The sequence below is a fragment of the Hyla sarda genome, chromosome 10 (genome assembly GCF_029499605.1).
Source record: "Hyla sarda isolate aHylSar1 chromosome 10, aHylSar1.hap1, whole genome shotgun sequence".
NCBI classification, from domain to species: Eukaryota; Metazoa; Chordata; class Amphibia; order Anura; family Hylidae; genus Hyla; species Hyla sarda.
In genome coordinates this window covers 12,790,318-12,808,413 of record NC_079198.1, presented here as the reverse complement: position 1 = coordinate 12,808,413, position 18,096 = coordinate 12,790,318, and the positions used below count along the sequence as shown (strand labels likewise).

The window sequence follows — 18,096 nt, the reverse complement described above, 5'->3', positions numbered from 1 at the left end:
TTTTTTTTTTTTTTTTTGTGCCTAGTAGGTTCAAGATAGTGCAGCGGGCACTTTCGACAGTGTGTCTGCAGCCGGCCGACTCAGGTCTGACGAGGGACATTGCGCTAGTGGCTTACCTCTGCAGACCCGTGCAGGAGGACGTCAGTGACGTTACTCGTCAGGCCACCGCCAGAGAGGAGAAGCGCTATGCCAACCAGGTAAGTGTGTCTATGTGTGTGTCTGTGTGTGTTGGGGGGAGTGTTATGCTACCTAATGTGGGAAAACTGATACCTAATGTGGGGAATCTATGCTACCTAATGTGGGGCATCTATGCTACCTAATGTGGGGACTCTATGCTACCTAATGTGGGGAATCTATGCTACCTAATTTGGGGAATCTATGCTACCTAATTAGGGGGAACTATGCTACCTAATGTGGGAAATCTATGCTACCTAATATGGGGAAACTGTGCTACCTAGTGTGGGGACTTTATGCTACCTAATGTGGGAGAACTGTGCTACCTAATGTGGGGAATCTATGCTACCTAATGTGGGTAATTGATGCTGCCTAATGTGGGGAAACTGCTACCTAATGTGGGGAAACTATGCTACCTAATGTGGGGCATCTATGCTACCTAATGTGGGGCATCTATGCTACCTAATGTGGGGAATCTATGCTACCTAATTTGGGGAATCTATGCTACCTAATGAGTGGAAATGATGCTACCTAATGTGGGGAATCTATGCTACCTAATATGGGGAAACTATGCTACCTAATATGGGGAATTTATGCTACCTAATGTGGGAGAACTGTGCTACCTAATGTGGGGAATCTATGCTACCTAATGTGGGTAATTTATGCTGCCTAATGTGGGGAAACTGCTACCTAATGTGGGGAAACTATGCTACCTAATGTGTGGAAACTATGCTGCCTAATGTGGGGAACTATGCTACCTAATGAGAGGAAACTATGCTACCTAATGTGTGGAAACTGCTACCTAATGTGGGAAAACTATGCTGTCTAATGTGGGGGAAACTATGCTACTTAATGTGGGGAAACTATGCAACCTAATGGGGGGAAACTATGCTACCTAATGTGAGGAAACTATGCTACCTAATGTGGGAAAACTATGCTACCTAATGTGGGAAAACTATGCTACCTAATGTGGGAAAACTATGCTACCTAATGTAGGGTAACTGTTACCTAATGTGGGGAAACTATGCTACCTAATGGGGGGGGGGGAAACTGCAGCCTACCTAATGCTGTAGATGAATGTGAGTTGCAGTGCAATTTTAGGGCAAGGTACTTATTTTTTTTGGGGGGGAGGCACATTCTTTGCAGAGGGGAGACTGGATACTGGTGCTTCCCTACCTGTCTTAGTACTGGGAGCTTTAATAGCTATTGTACTGCACATTTTCCTACCTATGTGAGGGTATCTACCAATTGGGGGTCGAAGGGGATAGACAATCTCCCTACCTATCAATCTGGCGGATTCCCTACCTATATGCCTGAACTATCCTCTACCTACCTACTGGGGGTCATATACTAAATTGGGGGGGAGGGGTAAGGTGCAAAAACCACCTTTGCCTGTGTAGACAAAAATCCTTGCACCAGCCCTGTCTGATGCAACTCTAAAAAATGAGCACCAACTGACAAAGCAAATGAGCTTGCGTTCCCTCGTGTATGCAACCAGTGATCATCCAAAAAGATGAGCCAGCCTATTATTGAGAGGGGGTTCCTAATGCAGTGATCATTCAGTATATCTTACCAGTCACTTTTTTTTTAGTGGGTGGAATCCACTAAAAAGGGGAGAAGGCGCTCTCATGTGCAGGAATCCAAGCAAGGGATGGGGGGAAGAGGAAGACAACCAAAGCTAGTTGTGTAACAATGTGAAGCGCATATCAGACAAGTTCCATCTGCAGTCGTCCTGTCAGATTCGGTATTTAGCAAAGAGAACTTCATAAAGAGACAGGATCTCTTGGTGCTGATCGAAACAAGAGGAGCAGGACAACAGAGCCCTCAGGTGAGTATCTTTATTGTTCCAGCATGCAACGCGTTTCGCTGCGCATGCGCAGCAAAACGCGTTGCATGCTGGAACAATAAAGATACTCACCTGAAGGCTTTGTTGTCCTGCTCCTCTTGTACCGATCAGCGCCGGGAGATCCTGTCTCTTTCTGAAGTCCTCATGTCAAAGAGAAAAATCCCTGTGTGCCTCACTGCTCAGTACCTACAGGAGCAGGGAGTCTGTCTGTGACAGTTGTCTCTACTCCTGTAGAGGTCTGAATCGGAATTGAGTTTGACAGATTTCGGGATGTTCCCTTATCTCTAACTATAACCAGCCAGGAGAAAATGAGATACATATGAAGTATATAGGTGCCAGGAGTTTATCAAGAAAGTCCTGTCCCCACCCTCTGTAATCTGCTTTATTGTCTCTGCTGCTAGAGACAGACGTTACTTGACAACTGGACAGCATGTTAAAAGGAAATTTTGAATCGATGTTTCACCCTAAAAATTGTAGGAAAATAGAGTGATTTGGACAGTGGTCTTATTAGTTATACTAGAAACAACAAGGACTATTTAAGTATTACCTGGTTTCTCGACCTCTGCAGAAAATGATACGCATTTGTCATCTTTTTGTAGGCATTTCAATTTATTGTTCGCTTTACATTCCTCCAAAGTGTTAAACTTAATACAGCTTGGACATACACCTCCATGGGGCTTCTCATCTTCCGGCACTAAATAATAAGAACAAAAAAACTAAAATTACAGATGTAAACTACACAAACTAAACACGAGATTTGGCTTTAATTTCATTAGCACTCATGTACCTATCAAGTGGTCATGTATGTGGCATTCTAGAATAAAACTTGTTTTAAATACTTTGCTGGAGTGGTATGAAAATAGAATAAATAAATAGAATAAATAGAATAAATAAAAAAAATTAAAAAAATGATAAGACTACTTTACCCTGGTCCCCCACAGCTTCCATTCCAGTGACTGCTGGTCCCCTGCTGGATGTCGATTTTCCCTGCTTCTCAATTGAGAAGGACCTTCCCATTCAGCCAATCACTGGCCACAGTGGTGTCCCATCTTAGCCATAAATTAGCTGAAAAGGCATTTCCTGCTAAGACAACTTGTCTTGGAGGCAAGGAAAAGCGATGGACAGCGGAGGACCGGAAGTCACTAGAATGGGAGCTGCAGGGGAAAAGGGTAAGTAAGTATCATATGTTTTGCATACTTTCATTTACTAAAACTTTCAATATCTGATACTGATCTATAATATTCATTGTATTATTCTCTTAAAAGACCAATTGTCATCAAATAAATTGTAAAATACAAATGTAGTCACGGTTGTCTTGAATGTGTTAACCCGACCAAGCAATATGCTATGTTGGGATATGCTAATGGCCCAGGGAACAAGATCAGGCCAGTTCCTAACTTATAACTTATCTTTTAGGAGTGCACCAGGGGTCCGGAGGACGCTGGCTACATCTAGTATGAACCTCTTCTTTATTCTCCTCATTCTTTGGTACTTACTTTCATAGAATTGGTCATTGCAGAGGTCTGTATCACAGCACTGTAGGTTAGTCATTAGATATAAGCTATCGTTCGTCATTGAATAAAGTTTCTTGTCACATGGCAAGTCACCAGAGCAACCCTTGTATATGGAGTGATAGCTTTCCACTGCAAAGAAATTAGGTGTGTATTATTTTAACGGGCGCTGTACATCTTGGCAAAACATTAACCTTCCTAATATACTTCATAAGAAAATGTTATTTCCTTTTTTTGCAAAAATCATGGCCTTTACAAAAAAAAAAAAAAAAAACTAGAGGTCCTCATACCATCCAAAACATAAACCTGTCCAGCTGCAACATCATCTTTGTTCAAACTGAAGCACAGGCTGGAAACAGAGCAGCCTGCAGTGGTTGAATGAAGAGACACAGCACAGCAGACTCAGGGAGGAAGTAAATGCATGGTGGGTGAGGGCTGGCTCAGTGCTTGTCTCAGACATGCCCCTTCCTGAGCAGAGGATGTCAGAGTGAGTGAGCAGTAGAACAAAGGAATTTGTGAGCCAAATACAGAAGCTAAACACGACAAAAGACATGTAAAGCATCTACATGACCAGTGAGTAACACAGATAAACATGTTTTTCTTTGTTATGACAGGTACACTTTCATTAATAAAAAAAAATATATTTTAAATTCTTGGTTTCTTAATTTCAACACCAAAAATAACCAGGGTACGGCCCAATACTTATCGGCACCCCTACAGCTAACAAGTTAACTAAGAAGTGTCACTAGGACATGCTGCCACCTAGAAAGGAACATAATAAACAGAACAAAAGGATGATTTAGCGCCTATTTAGATGTATATTAAAGGGGTACTCCGGTGGGAATTATTATAATGATTTTTTCAAATCAACTGGTGCCAGAAAGTTATACAAATTTGTAAATTACTTCTATTTAATGATCTTAATCCTTCCAGTACTTATCAGCTGTATGCTCCAGAGGTTGTGTAGTTCTGTGGTGTCCTGGTACCGTATTGCATACCGTACCTAGTGTAGTGGTCCCAAAAGTCAGAGTAACTTCGCTCAGGTAGGGTCCCCTAGGTAGGACAGCCCCTAGTCGCCTCTCCTCCCCTCTAATTCTACAATGTTGATATATGTACATATTTAATAACGTATATTTAATATAATGTATAGTACTTACCTTGTTTAGCGTCGCAGGACCTTCGGTCATGTGACCATGTTAATATCCTCTATGGTATGTTGGAGGACCTTTGGAGGTCCTTGGGTCACATGTTACCCAATATCCTTTGTAATGGTGATTGACACAAGTATGGACCAATTAGCACTAGTCCAGCCCCTGCCCATATAAGGGAGCTGTAGCCAGTTATCGCTCTCTTGGGTTGCTGCTCTCGTGGATGCCGGACTAGCAGGACGGATCTGTGCAACTTGCAAAGACAAGCTAGGACTGAAAAACCTACCGGCCTCAGCGGAACTAAAACCGTGAGTTCTAAACTACCCCTGCTAAAGCTAGCGTGACTACTGGACCGCAACTAATCCCCTAAATTCAGTGGAACAGCGCATAATACCTAAAGACTCTAAATTACTAAAGTCCCAACCTTTGTCAATCTCCAAAGAAAGCTTGCATGTATAGCAACTGTTCCGTTTATGAAGCTTGCATAAAATCTTCAGTAAAAGTTACAACTGTTTCAGCAAACTCTACGGTTGTGGACATTTCATTATTATCTACCTCCCTATCGCTCTTGGGAAGGGTGGCGGAAGGACAAGCATTTCTGAGGAGCCATCACCCTGGTGTCACGAATAGCAAGGGTTAACAAGCACCCTTTAGTCACCGCACAGCTACACTCCCCATACCCTACTCCCCAGGCTATCACAGTTCTTTCCAGCCTGACAACAATCCTCTCTGGTGACACCTGTGTCATTGTCAGGAACTGTCCAGAGCAGAAGAGGTTCGGTATGGGGATTTCCTCTGCTCTGGACAGTTCCTGACATGGACAGAGGTGTCAGCAGAGAGCACTGTGGTCAGACTGGAAAGAATCACACAACTTCTTCTGGAGCATACAGCAGCTGAGAAATACTAGAAGGATTAAGATTTTTATATAGAAGTTATTTACAAATCTTTTTATACTTTCTGGACCAGTTGATTTGAAAACATTTGTTTTCTACCGGAGTACCCCATTAAAGGGCAAAAATGAAGAAATATAAGAAGAAGCAGACTGATACTCACTATTTTTATATTCCTCTGAAATTGTCATACATCGGTCTCCTTCTGGACATTCTTGTTCTTTTTGCTCACAGGTATCTGAGTTCTTTTCTTTACAGTGGTAACATTTGAGAGCAGCAGCTGAGAAGAAAATATATGTAATAATTAACATACAGATAAATTGACCTTTTCCTTGAATTTAGTTAAAGATAACCTGTCATCAAACCATATTTTCGAAACTAACTCAAATTATATTCCGTAACTACTCCTAACACCACTCCTGCCCTTAAAAAAAAATTCTGTACCTTTCCCCTTGCTCACATTGTGCGAGTTCCCGGCAGGAGAAAGTGGGCGTTCCCCAGCAGGCGCGACATTACTGTGCTCCGCCATGCACCACACGCACTTCCTGAGTTTGGTCTCCTGCCAGGCCGAGGGGAGACCAAACTAACTATATGACTTGCGGCAGAGAACAGAACAGAGCCACCTTGTGTCTGTTTTTTCAATCACATTAAAATCATAAAAAGGTTGAGAATTTCAACAGCGAGTAAATAGCAAAGTGTCTTATACAGTGATCCCTCAACTTACAATGGTCTCAACATACAATAGTTTCAATATACAATGGTCTTTTCTGGACCATAGTAAGTTGAAACCAGACTCAACATACAATGCTACAGACAGTCCAGATCTGGGAAACGTGTCAATGGCTGGAAGAAACGACCAATCAGAAAGGGCATTCACTGGTAAAACTCCTGTATTCCTGAAGTGTATGCACTGACTGATGTCTGGTAGCGCCCCCTACAGTACAGGGAGGTATTACATGTTCTGTACTCTTTACCTGTATTACTGAAGTGTATGCACTGACTGGTGTCTGGTAGCGCCCCCTACAGTACAGGGAGGTATTACATGTTCTGTACTCTTTACCTGTATTACTGAAGTGTATACACTGACTGGTGTCTGGTAGCGCCCCCTACAGTACAAGGAGGTATTACATGTTCTGTACTCTTTACCTGTATTACTGAAGTGTATGCACTGACTGGTGTCTGGTAGCGCCCCCTACAGTACAGAGAGGTATTACATGTTCTGTTCTCTTTACCTGTATTACTGAAGTGTATGCACTGACTGGTGTCTGGTAGCGCCCCCTACAGTACAGGGAGGTATTACATGTTCTGTACTCTTTACCTGTACCAGGGTTAGCTGCTCCTTTGGACACCAGGTGAGGGCGGCTCCATTTTACTTTTTTAGGACATTGTGTTCTGTACAGGACCCTGAAGAAGATCCTGTCCTCTACATAGACCAGTGTTTTCCAAGCAGGGTGCCCCCAGCTGTTGCAAAACTACAACTCCCATCATGCCCGGACAGCCTTTGGCTGTCCGGGCATGCTGGGAGTTGTAGTTTTGCAACAGCTGGAGGCTCCCTGCTTGGGAAACACTGACATAGACAGTGATTACAGCTCCCAGCAGATCTTTCTTACTTTTATATGGAAGGATTTGCTTTATCTATATTGGTTATCTACTTATTTTTATTAAATTTTTCATTTTTTCCTATTTTTGGATGACATTTTGGTGCCTTCAGAACCAATTACCAGGTATCCATAGAGTTCTGGTCTCAACATACAATGGTCTCAACATACAATGGTCGTCCTGGAACTGATTAATATTGTAACTTGAGGGACCACTGTAATTATATAAGGAACAATATATTAAAGTTTCGTTTGGTGACAGGTTCTCTTTAAGGATTACAATTTCTCATGATACATTCACATCCCAACAACTAGGTTGGAAGGTCATATGTTTCAGTACAAGGGTAACATAGTAACATAGTTTGTAAGGTTCTAAAAATACAAGAGTCCATCGAATTTAACATAAAACCCTACTGTGTTGATCCAGAGGAAGGGGAAAAAAAACACGAGGCTGATTCCAATTGCCAAATGACAGAGGAAAAATTCCTTCCCGGCCCCAATATGGCATCAGAATAAATCTCTGGATCAATGCTCTGTCCCCATAAATCTAGTAGTCAATCATAACCTGTAATATTATATTTTTCCCAAAAAAACATCCAGGCCCCTTGGACTTGTTTATTGAGTCAGACATCACAACATCATGGGGCAGAGAGTTCCATAGTCTCACTGCTCTTACAGTAAAGAATCTCTGCCTGTGATGATGGTGAAACCTTCTTTCCTCTAGACGTAGAAGATGTTCCCTTGTCATGGTTACTGGTCGAGGTGAAAGAAGATCACTAGTACTGTACTGTCCTTCACAAGTCTTCTTTACTATAAGAGCTGTGAATTTATGGAACAGTCTACCTCAGGAACTGGTCACAGCAGGAACAGTTGTGGGCTTTAATCTGTTAAGGACCAAGGGAGTACCTGTACGCCCTGAGTCCGTTCCCTTTCTATAACGCCAGGCCACATAGTGGGTCGGGCCTGGCATCTAACAACGGACGGGACCCGGCGCTGCGCGCTATTAACCCTTTAGACGCGACATTCAAAGTTGATCGCCGCGTCTAAAGTGAAAGTGAACTAATGCCTGTTAGCTCAGGGGGCTGTTTGGGACCGCCGCGGGGAAATCGCAGCATCCCAAACAGCTGTAGGACACGAGGAGGGTCCCCTTACCTGCCTCCTGGTGTCGTATCATTATTTAAACCACACAGTCAATGGCGTACGCGCAAAAAAATTCCAAAGTCCAAAATAGTGTATTTTTGGTCACTTGTTATACCATGAAAAAATGAATAAAAAGCGATCAAAAAAGTCTGATCAATACAAAAATGGTACCGCTAAAAACTTCAGATCCCGGCGCAAAAAAATGAGCCCTGATACCGCCCCGTACGCGGAAAAATAAAAAAGTTATAGGGGTCAGAAGATGACAATTTTAAACATATAAGTACGACAAAATCAAGCCTATAAAAGTAGGGTATCATTTTAATCGTATGGACCTACAGAATAAAGAGAAGGTGTCATTTTTACCGAAAAATTTTCTGCGTAGAGGCGGAAGCGCCCAAAATTTACAAAATTGTGTTTTTTTTTCTTCAATTTTGGCGCACAGTGATATTTTTTTTCCGTTTTGTCGTAGATTTTTGGGTAAAATGACTGATCTCATTACAAAGTAGAATTGGTGGCGCAAAAAATAAGCCATCATATGGATTTTTAGGTGCAAAATTGAAAGAGTTATGATTTTTTAAAGGTAAGGAGGAAAAAATGAAAGTGCAAAAACGGAAAAACATCTGGTTAAATCAATGTTAGATACATTGTTAAGAAGATAACATTAAAGGGGTACTCCACTGCCCCAGCAGAACATTTTGTCTGAATGCCGGGTGCACTCAGCGAGGGTCGTGATGTGAGTAATAACCATCTCATTGCTCTGCTGGAGCTCTGGATAAGACCGGATCGTGACATTATTCATAAATAAGACTCTTTTTACACTCACTGGTTAAACATGTAAGTAACCAGACTAAATGTATTCAAATGACATTACAATTCATAAAACCAATGTAGTTACAATGTACAATTATTGCACTTTTTTGTCATCATAAACCGATTTTTGCAATAAACTCTCAGCATAATATCATCGATTCCAGTATAATTATAAGTTCTTATGTATAAACCATGGGTCCCATATTAAAGGGGTATTCCAGGAAAAAACTTTTTTTTATATATATCAACTGGCTCCAGAAAGTTAAACAGATTTGTAAATTACTTCTATTAAAAAAATCTTCATCCTTTCAGTACTTATGAGCTTCTGAAGTTGAGTTGTTCTTTTCTGTCTAAGTGCTCTCTGATGACACGTGTCTCGGGAACTGCCCAGTTTAGAAGCAAATCCCCATAGCAAACCTCTTCTACTTTGAGCAGTTTCCGAGACAAGCAGAGATGTCAGCAGAGAGCACTGTTGCCAGACAGAAAAGAACTCAACTTCAGCAGTTGATAATTATAGAAAGGATTAAGATTTTTTTCATAGAAGTAATTTACAAATCTGTTTAACTTTCTGGAGCCAGTTGATATAAAAAATACGTTTTTTCCTGGAATACCCCTTTAACCCCTTAAGGACGCAGGACGTAAATGTACGTCCTGGTGTGGTGGTACTTAACGCACCAGGACGTACATTTACGTCCTGTGCATAACCGCGGGCATCGGAGCGATGCCCGTGTCATGCGCGGCTGATCCCGGCTGCTGATCACAGCCAGGGACCCGCCGGCAATGGCCGACGCCCGCGATCTCGCGGGCGTCCGCCATTAACCCCTCAGGTGCCGGGATCAATACAGATCCTGGCATCTGTGGCAGTGCGTTGCTGCGGGGATCCGATCATTCAGAACGCCGCACGGAGGTCCCCTCTCCTTCCTCCGTCCGGCTCCCGGCGTCTCCTGCTCTGGTCTGAGATCGAGCAGACCAGAGCAGAAGATCGCCGATAACACTGATCTGTTCTATGTCCTATACATAGAACAGATCAGTATTAGCAATCATGGTATTGCTATGAATAGTCCACTATGGGGACTATTCAAGTGTAAAAAAAAATGTAAAAAAATGTCAAAGTAAAAGTAAAAAAAAAGTGAAAAATCCCCTCCCCCAATAAAAAAGTAAAACGTCCGTTTTTTCCTATTTTACGCCCAAAAAGCGTAAAAAATAAATTTTATAGACATATTTGGTATCACCGCGTGCGTAAATGTCCGAACTATTAAAATAAAATGTTAATGATCCCGTACGGTGAACGGCGTGAACGAAAAAAAAAGTCAAAAATTGCTACTTTTTAATACATTTTATTTAAAAAAAATTATAAAAAAAGTTTTAAAAGTTTTTTAGATGCAAATGTGATATAAAAAAAAGTACAGATCATGGCGCAAAAAATGAGCCCCCATACCGCCGCTTATACGGAAAAATAAAAAAGTTAGAGGTCATCAAAATAAAGGGATTATAAACGTACTAATTTGGTTAAAAAGTTTGTGATTTTTTTTAAGCCCAACAATAATATAAAAGTATGTAATAATGGGTATCATTTTAATCGTATTGACCCTCAGAATAAAGAACACACGTCATTTTTACCATAAATTGTACGGCGTGAAAACAAAACCTTCCAAAATTAGCAAAATTGCGTTTTTCGTTTTAATTTCCCCACAAAAATAGTGTTTTTTGGTTGTGCCATACATTTTATGATATAATGAGTGATGTCATTACAAAGGACAACTGGTCGCGCAAAAAACAAGCCCTCATACTAGTCTGTGGATGAAAATATAAAAGAGTTATGATTTTTAGAAGGCGAGGAGGAAAAAACGAAAAGGTAAAAATTAAATTGTCTGAGTCCTTAAGGCCAAAATGGGCTGAGTCCTTAAGGGGTTAAAGCTTACATACATACAAACATACATACATACAGTACCAATGGGAAGTAAGAAGGGGAGAAGGAAGATGTTCAATATAACAGGTTTCATGGTTGTTGTGGCTGAAGGATCTTCTGAGACTTCTCTATGGAGGAGCCTTATACTGGAGACGAGTTATATATATAGGAGAAGACGGAGCATTAGATTCAGTGTTTTTTGTTGACCAAGGAGATGTGAACCCAACTAGTAATATTCATCTATCTGGATTTGTTTATGCTAAATAAAACAATGAAGTTTTCTCCATCTTCCAAGGTAATTACATTTTCAAATAATCTCCCAATATTTGATCAACCTTGAAGGCTAAACAATGGAAAAGTAAATCATATGATAGAAGTGATTAGAGATGAGCGAATTTACAGTAAATTCGATTCGTCACGAACTTCTCGGCTCGGCAGTTGATGCCTTATCCTGCATAAATTAGTTCAGCTTTCCGGTGCTCCGGTGGGCTGGAAAAGGTGGATACATTCCTAGGAAAGGGTCTCCTAGGACTGTATCCACCTTTTCCAGCCAACGGGAGCACCTGAAAGCTGAACTAATTTATGCAGGATAAGCCTTCAACTGCCGAGCCGAGAAGTTCGTGACGAATCGAATTTACTGTAAATTCGCTCATCTCTAGAAGTGATGACTTGTTTCCAACCATTCATGATTTGCTTTTTGGTAAAATATCAAAAGTTAAAGGGGGTTATCCAGGAAAAAAAACTTTTTTTATATATATCAACTGGCTCCAGGAAGTAACAAGTGAGACCCTGGCAGCCGGTGCGGGAGTGTGTGCAGGACACTGCAGACGTCTCAGGTGTGACAGCTGTTTCATGCGCGGGGGAAACAGCTGTCATCCCTGAGACGTCTGCAGCGTCCTGCACACACTCCCGTACTGACTGCCAGGGTCTCGCTTGTTACGACACTGCAACAAATAAAAAAATAAGTTTTTCTGCTACCGAAAGTGGTGTGTGAATCTAGGGCTGGGCGGTATACCGGTTCATACCGAATACCGAAATTTTTTTGCTGCACGATATGAATTTTAACCCATACCGCAATACCGGTTTGGCCCCTCCCCCTCGGGAATGAATTGTCAGCCCAGCGCTGCGCTGTCCCCACATCGGGGAACTAATCATATGTGTCCCGCGAGCGCTGTTCCTTCTGGTCCTCCTGTTTGTTGTGGCTCCGGTGCTGACACTATATACCAGTGGTCTTCCACCTCCAGATGTTGCAAAACTACCGGTTTGGCCCCTCCCCCTCGGGAATGAATTGTCAGCCCAGCGTTGTGCTGTCCCCACATCAGGCTACTCACATATGTCACCCGCAAGCGCTGCCCTCCTGGTCCTCCTGTTTGTCGCGGCCACCGGCGCTGACACTCTATACCAGTGGTCTTCAACCTCCAGATGTTGCAGAACAACAACTCCCAACATGCCCGGACAGCCAACGGCTGTCCGGGCATGCTGGGAGTTGTAGTTTTGCAACATCTGGAGGCCCACAGGTTAAAGACCACTGCTCTATACTGTATCCCTATGCCCGGGCTGCAAAAGGTAAACAAAATAAACTTTTACTCGCCTTCCCCGTCGGTCCGGACCAGCTTCCCAGTGAATGGATCGTCAGAAAGCCATCAGCCTATCACTGGCCGCAGCGATGTTCCGCCTCAGCCGGTGATAGGTTGAGCGCACTGTCATGTAAGAAGCCGGCTTCTTACATGAGAGTGGGCTCAGCCTATCACCGGCTGACACGTGAACATCGCTGCGCGCTCTCCGACATTCACGTCCCCAGGAAGAGTGTAAGGCCGACGTAGGAACATGCGTTAAAGTTTATTTTGTTTACCTTTTGCAGCCCGGGCATAGGGATACAGCTATAGAGTGTCAGCGCCGGCGGCCGCAACAGGACGGGAGGACGAGAAGGGCAGCGCTGGCGAGTGACATGTGAGTAGTACCCCGATGGGGACAGCGCAGCGCTGGGCTGATAATAAAAAAAAATTCTTGGGGGGGGGGAATACCATTATATACTGTGGAACCGCCATAAGTTACAAAAATACCGCGATACACATATTTGGCCATACCGCCCAGCCCTAGGTGAATCTGTTCTTTTCTTGGAAGTCGTTTACATTGTGTTCTGTGCACCACAAGATAGCACCACCATAAGTAGCTTAGCCACTACGGTGTTCTAGTGGTCCACACCACGGCCTTGAAGTATTGAGCATAATTACAACCAGCGGTGCTCAGTATTGCTGTACCTGCTCTATATCTATTATAATTATTATTATTATTTTATGTCTTCCTCAAAATGTTTATGATTTAACAGAAACAGAATACAAAATGGCCCCAAATCTAGGTTTTTTAATCTCATAAGGGGGGATTCCCCAGGGGGCGGAAATCAGATCAAGGGTATGTTGAGTTAGTATCAATAAGTCGTGCAGGGAGGACTGTGTGTCCAAGGCACGAGAAGCTGCAAATATTTCTATAATAAACAAACAAACTGGAAGTTGCAACGTTTCGAACCGTGTTCTTTCCCTGCAAAGACCCAATTCCTCACATCCACGAAAGCAGGGTCAGTTTTTTTTCCAATTCTTAAAGGGGTACTCCGCTGCTCGGCGTTTGGAACAAACTGTTCCGAACACTGGAGCCGAAGCCGGGAGCTTGTGGCGTCATAGCCCCGCCCCCTCATGATGTCACGTCCCGCCCCCTCAATGCAAGTCTATGGGAGGGGGCGTGACAGCCGTCACGCCCCCTCCCATAGACTTGCATTGAGGGGGCAGGGCGTGATGTCATGAGGGTGGGCCGGGGCTATGACGTCACGAGCTCCGGGCGCCGGTTCCAGCTTTCGGAACAGTTTGTTCCAAACGCTGAGCAGCGGAGTACCCCTTTTACGGTCGACTGCTGTTCTAAATCTGGAGTATAGTTATTAAATCCCTGTATGTCTTCTAGAATCTTAATTATTTCCCTTACCTTACATGACAGAAGCATTGCAGGGGGGGGGGGGGGGGGTTATAGAGCAGCCTGCAGTAATTGGATGAAGGGACACAGCACATCCCAGCAGACTCAGGGAGGCAGCGAATACATGGTGAGTGAGGGCGGGCTCCGTGCTTGCCTCAGACACACCCCTTCCTGAGCAGTGGATATCAGAATGAGTGAGCAGCAGAACACAGAGGGATTTGTGAGCCAAATACAGAAGCTAGACACATGAAAAAAGACATATAAAACATCTGCATGACCCAGTGAGTAACATATAGAAGTATCATTTTTTTCTGTAATATGACAGGGACACTCAAATGTAACAGGTTGCTTTTTTTCATGTGGCCCAAAATCTTGAAAGATTTTGTACTCTACAATAGTGTCAATAGGGAGCATAACGTTTCAGTATGTTATCTGTTGACCAAAGAGATTACGAGCCCAACAAGCAATGGTCATGTTTTTGTATTGATTTTCTGAGTCAAATAAATTTTTGGTGTTTGATCAGCCTTGGAGGCGAAACTGTACTCCGCAATGTAAACTATAGTGTTGAGCGGCATAGGCCATATTCGAATTCGCGAATATATGGACGAATATTCGTCATATTCGCGAATATTCGCATATTCGTAATAGTCTCGTTTTATTTTCGCATATGCGAATATTCGCGCATGCGAAAATTAACATATACGAAAATCTGTATATAAAAAACATTAACATATGCGAAAATTCGCACACCCGTCTCACACTGTAGTATTAGAGCCTTCTTACACCACATAAGCTGGAAGCAGAGAGGGATGATCACTGTGATGTGTACTGTGAAAAAAAAAAAAAAAAAAAACACGAATATTCGTAATTACGAATATATAGCGCTATATTCACGAATATTTGCGAATTCGCGAATATGCGATATTCGCGAATAAAATTTGAATTGCGAATATTCGCGAGCAACACTAGTAAACTATGTGATAGAAGTGATAACCTGCTAACTACACAATAGATATGATGTGATTCTCGGCAAGATGTGTTTGGATCAAACGTTAATGCATTATTACATTTTTTATGTCTTTCTCAAAATATTTCTGATTTTTCAGAAAATAAATTACACAATGGCCCTCATTTACTATGGCAAACCCGACATGTTTTGTCGGGTTGTGCGCCAGATTCCGTCGCATTGCACCAGAAATTCTGCCTGTGCCAGAATTTGCGTCAGAATTGAAAAAACCCCGACTAAGTCTCCATTTTGCTAAGAAAATACTAAAAAAAAAGGGCGTGGCCGCTGGGAAAAGGGGCGTGTTCCCGACATTTTCACAAAAACCCAACATATTTACTAAGTTTTCCACATAAATTGTGGTGGATTTGAGTTGAGGAAAACCAGACAGATCGGAACATGTGTAAAAAAAGCAAAGTGTAGGGAAAAGTGGAAAATGTAGGGAAACCTTAGTAAATACCGTGGGAAATAAATTGTAGGGAATTAAAACCCACAAAGAAAACTACACAACTCTCTTAGTAAATCAGGGCCAATGTGTGTAATGTATGTAATTTGTGAGTATATAGATATTTAAAGGGGTACTCCACCTCTAGACATACTGTTTAGAATGCGGGGTACTTTAACATATGTGTATATGCATTAACATTAAATGGGCACTGTCAGATACAAACACTTTTGATATGTTGTGAAGCATGTATAACCAACAGGTTTTGCAATCGCTTTCATTAGAAAATTTTCAGTATTTCATACAGAAAAAGCCAGTCACACAATTGCCCCCCCCCCCCCCCCGTTTGCTTGGACACATACTAGTCCTGCTGTGTCCATGAGTCATCACCTATGTCATGGACACACTTCCTTGATTGACAGCTGTGAGCGCAAGGGCTGGAGGAAAAATCCTCCCACTGTCATCTTGTGTCCCGCTACTGTCAGTGAGGACAAGCTGGGAGTTGTAGTTTTTCTAATGCTAGGGGAGATGTGAGCAGACAGCATACTGAGGGAGGGGGCGGAGACCTGCACAGTGAGGCCACGCCCCCTCCCTTAATTCAGCTTAATTAAAAGTGTAATAAAAAAATAAATAAAGGTACTAGACCATATAGATGTATATGGTCAGTGATATACCATTTAAAAAAAAAAAATTTTTGTTGGATCTGACAGGTACACTTTAAGGAGGTAAATTTCAGGGGCGATGGGGATGATGGTGCCAGATTATGAAATTTTACGTATTATTGGACAAGGATTTTTTTTTTTATGAAGACTGAGAAGCTCCAGGTGGAGTTCTGAGGATATAAAGTGTCCCTCAAAAGTTTCAATTGGTCAGGGAGGGTCTGGGTATCAGATTTGCTGGACTATAAAAAGTCTTAAAGGGGTACTCCACCCCTAGACATCTTATCCCCTATCCAAAGTATAGGGGATAACATGTCAGATCGTGGGGATCCCGCCGCTGGGGACCCCCGGGATCTCAGCTGCAGCACCCACTTCAGCGACTTCGGGCAACGCTGGAGGCTTCGGATCCTGACCTCACATGCGAAAGAGCGCAACGTCACGACTCCGCCCCGTGTAACGTCACGCCCCGCCCCTCAATGCAAGTCCATGGCAGGGGGCGTGACGGCCATCACACCCCCTCCCATAGGCTTCCATCGAGGGGACGGAGCCGTGACGTCACAACACTCCGGCCCCGTGATCGACAGTAATCAGACCTGGAGCAAAAACGCTCCGGAGACTGATTTTACCGGGGTGCGGGGTGCAAGGTCACCGGGGTCCCCAGCGGCGGGACCCCCGCGATCAGGCATCTTATGCCCTATCCTTTGGATAGGGGATAAGACGTCTAAGCGCCAGAGTACCCCTTTAATTGCAGCCTGGAAACCGGTGCAACAGCTGTTAAATAGTTAAATTCTATTGAATGTTCAGAATAGAATAGACACAAATATTTGATCTTCTGTGGATGACTGTGGTTGGGATGTCTGGCAGCAGCAGCAGTTGGAGTTATTTCTCCCGTACACACTGTGCAGCATAAGATCCTCTCAGCTGATGACTTGGCAATACAAATGTATTCCTCCCTCCCCCGAGACACCCTCTGGTCCTGCGGGTATTACAGGTGACTTAAGTCATCAGTGTGTATGTTGTCATATTGTTGTTAAAGCTACAAAGATATGGAATGTGTGAGCGGATAAGAACCATTTTGCCCATCTAGTCTGTTAATATTCTGAATACTAAGGCCAGTCCCTGGGCCAATCTTACATGAAGGATAGCCTTTTAGCCAAACATTCTGTGGTATAGCGGGGTGCAATGTAGGGCAGATGTTGTAACCCTGGGGGCAGATGTTATTAACCCCTTCTTGTCGTGACGCCAGGGTGAGGTTTAGCCTTAACCACCTGAAGGTAATACCGCTCGTCCTGGGCTAGGCACGGGGGCAATGAAGACACCGATGCCAAGTTACGGACAATGGTAGCTTTACTGAGGGTAGACAGGTGATATAGTCTATGGTGTACAGTCAATATCTGAAGGAGGTGACCAGTGACACAGAGACCTCACAGGCTGGCTGGGACTTGCAGTATGTAGAGACACTTTAGTGCAGGCCACGGTGACTATATAGAAGACTTGACTGACTTGACAATTGACATGAAGATGACTTTGATCTTACTTGACCTGACTTTGTGGCTGCAGACTTTAGGCTTGAGGCCTCCAATGCTCTGGACACTCTGAGATGACTGCACTGGACCTCAGCAGGAAGAGCAATGATATAAGAAAGAGATTGCAGCCCCTCCCCTGGTTTTATAGGGGAGCTTAGCAAGGATCCCATAGGTCACTTGGGTGGTCACCTGGTCACTAGTGCATCCTGGGTAACAAGCACATGGTATAATATTTAAAGCAACAGTACACTAGTAATACAAACATATATACAATAGGGGTTACACTGTAAGGGGGAGCCCTGGGGAGATGGAGGGACTCTGCTTGAAAAGGCAGGAGAAATGTACGGGGACACACCATCCTGTACTGGGCCACCGCATTTCTATTTTCTGCCCTTGGGTTTTTATGCTCCAGGTGCATTATCTTGTACTTATCCACTGAGATCTCACCTAAAAACTCCAGCTGGCAGCATCCACTT

At 43.2% G+C, this 18,096-nt stretch overlaps 2 protein-coding genes across 11 annotated transcripts in view; one reads left to right on the top strand and one right to left on the bottom strand.

Moving 5' to 3' along the window:
• Window positions 1-18,096, bottom strand: part of LOC130293890 (phospholipase A2 inhibitor and Ly6/PLAUR domain-containing protein-like) — a 116,718-nt gene that overhangs the window by 840 nt on the left and 97,782 nt on the right. For 9 of the 10 annotated variants that reach the window (XM_056543113.1, XM_056543117.1, XM_056543114.1 and 6 more), the window contains 3 exons: window positions 5,733-5,849; window positions 3,517-3,663; window positions 2,568-2,714 (listed from right to left, as the gene is read on the bottom strand). In XM_056543113.1, coding sequence (XP_056399088.1) covers window positions 2,568-2,714; window positions 3,517-3,663; window positions 5,733-5,760 — 322 coding nt within the window. In that variant the 5' untranslated portion in view covers window positions 5,761-5,849. Of the gene's footprint in view, window positions 1-2,567; window positions 2,715-3,516; window positions 3,664-5,732; window positions 5,850-17,631; window positions 17,787-18,096 lie in introns of those variants that run through there. The other variant, XM_056543122.1, reaches the window with a different exon arrangement.
• LOC130293889 (phospholipase A2 inhibitor and Ly6/PLAUR domain-containing protein-like) overlaps window positions 1-18,096 on the top strand; it is a 134,405-nt gene that overhangs the window by 61,091 nt on the left and 55,218 nt on the right. The window lies entirely within an intron of this gene.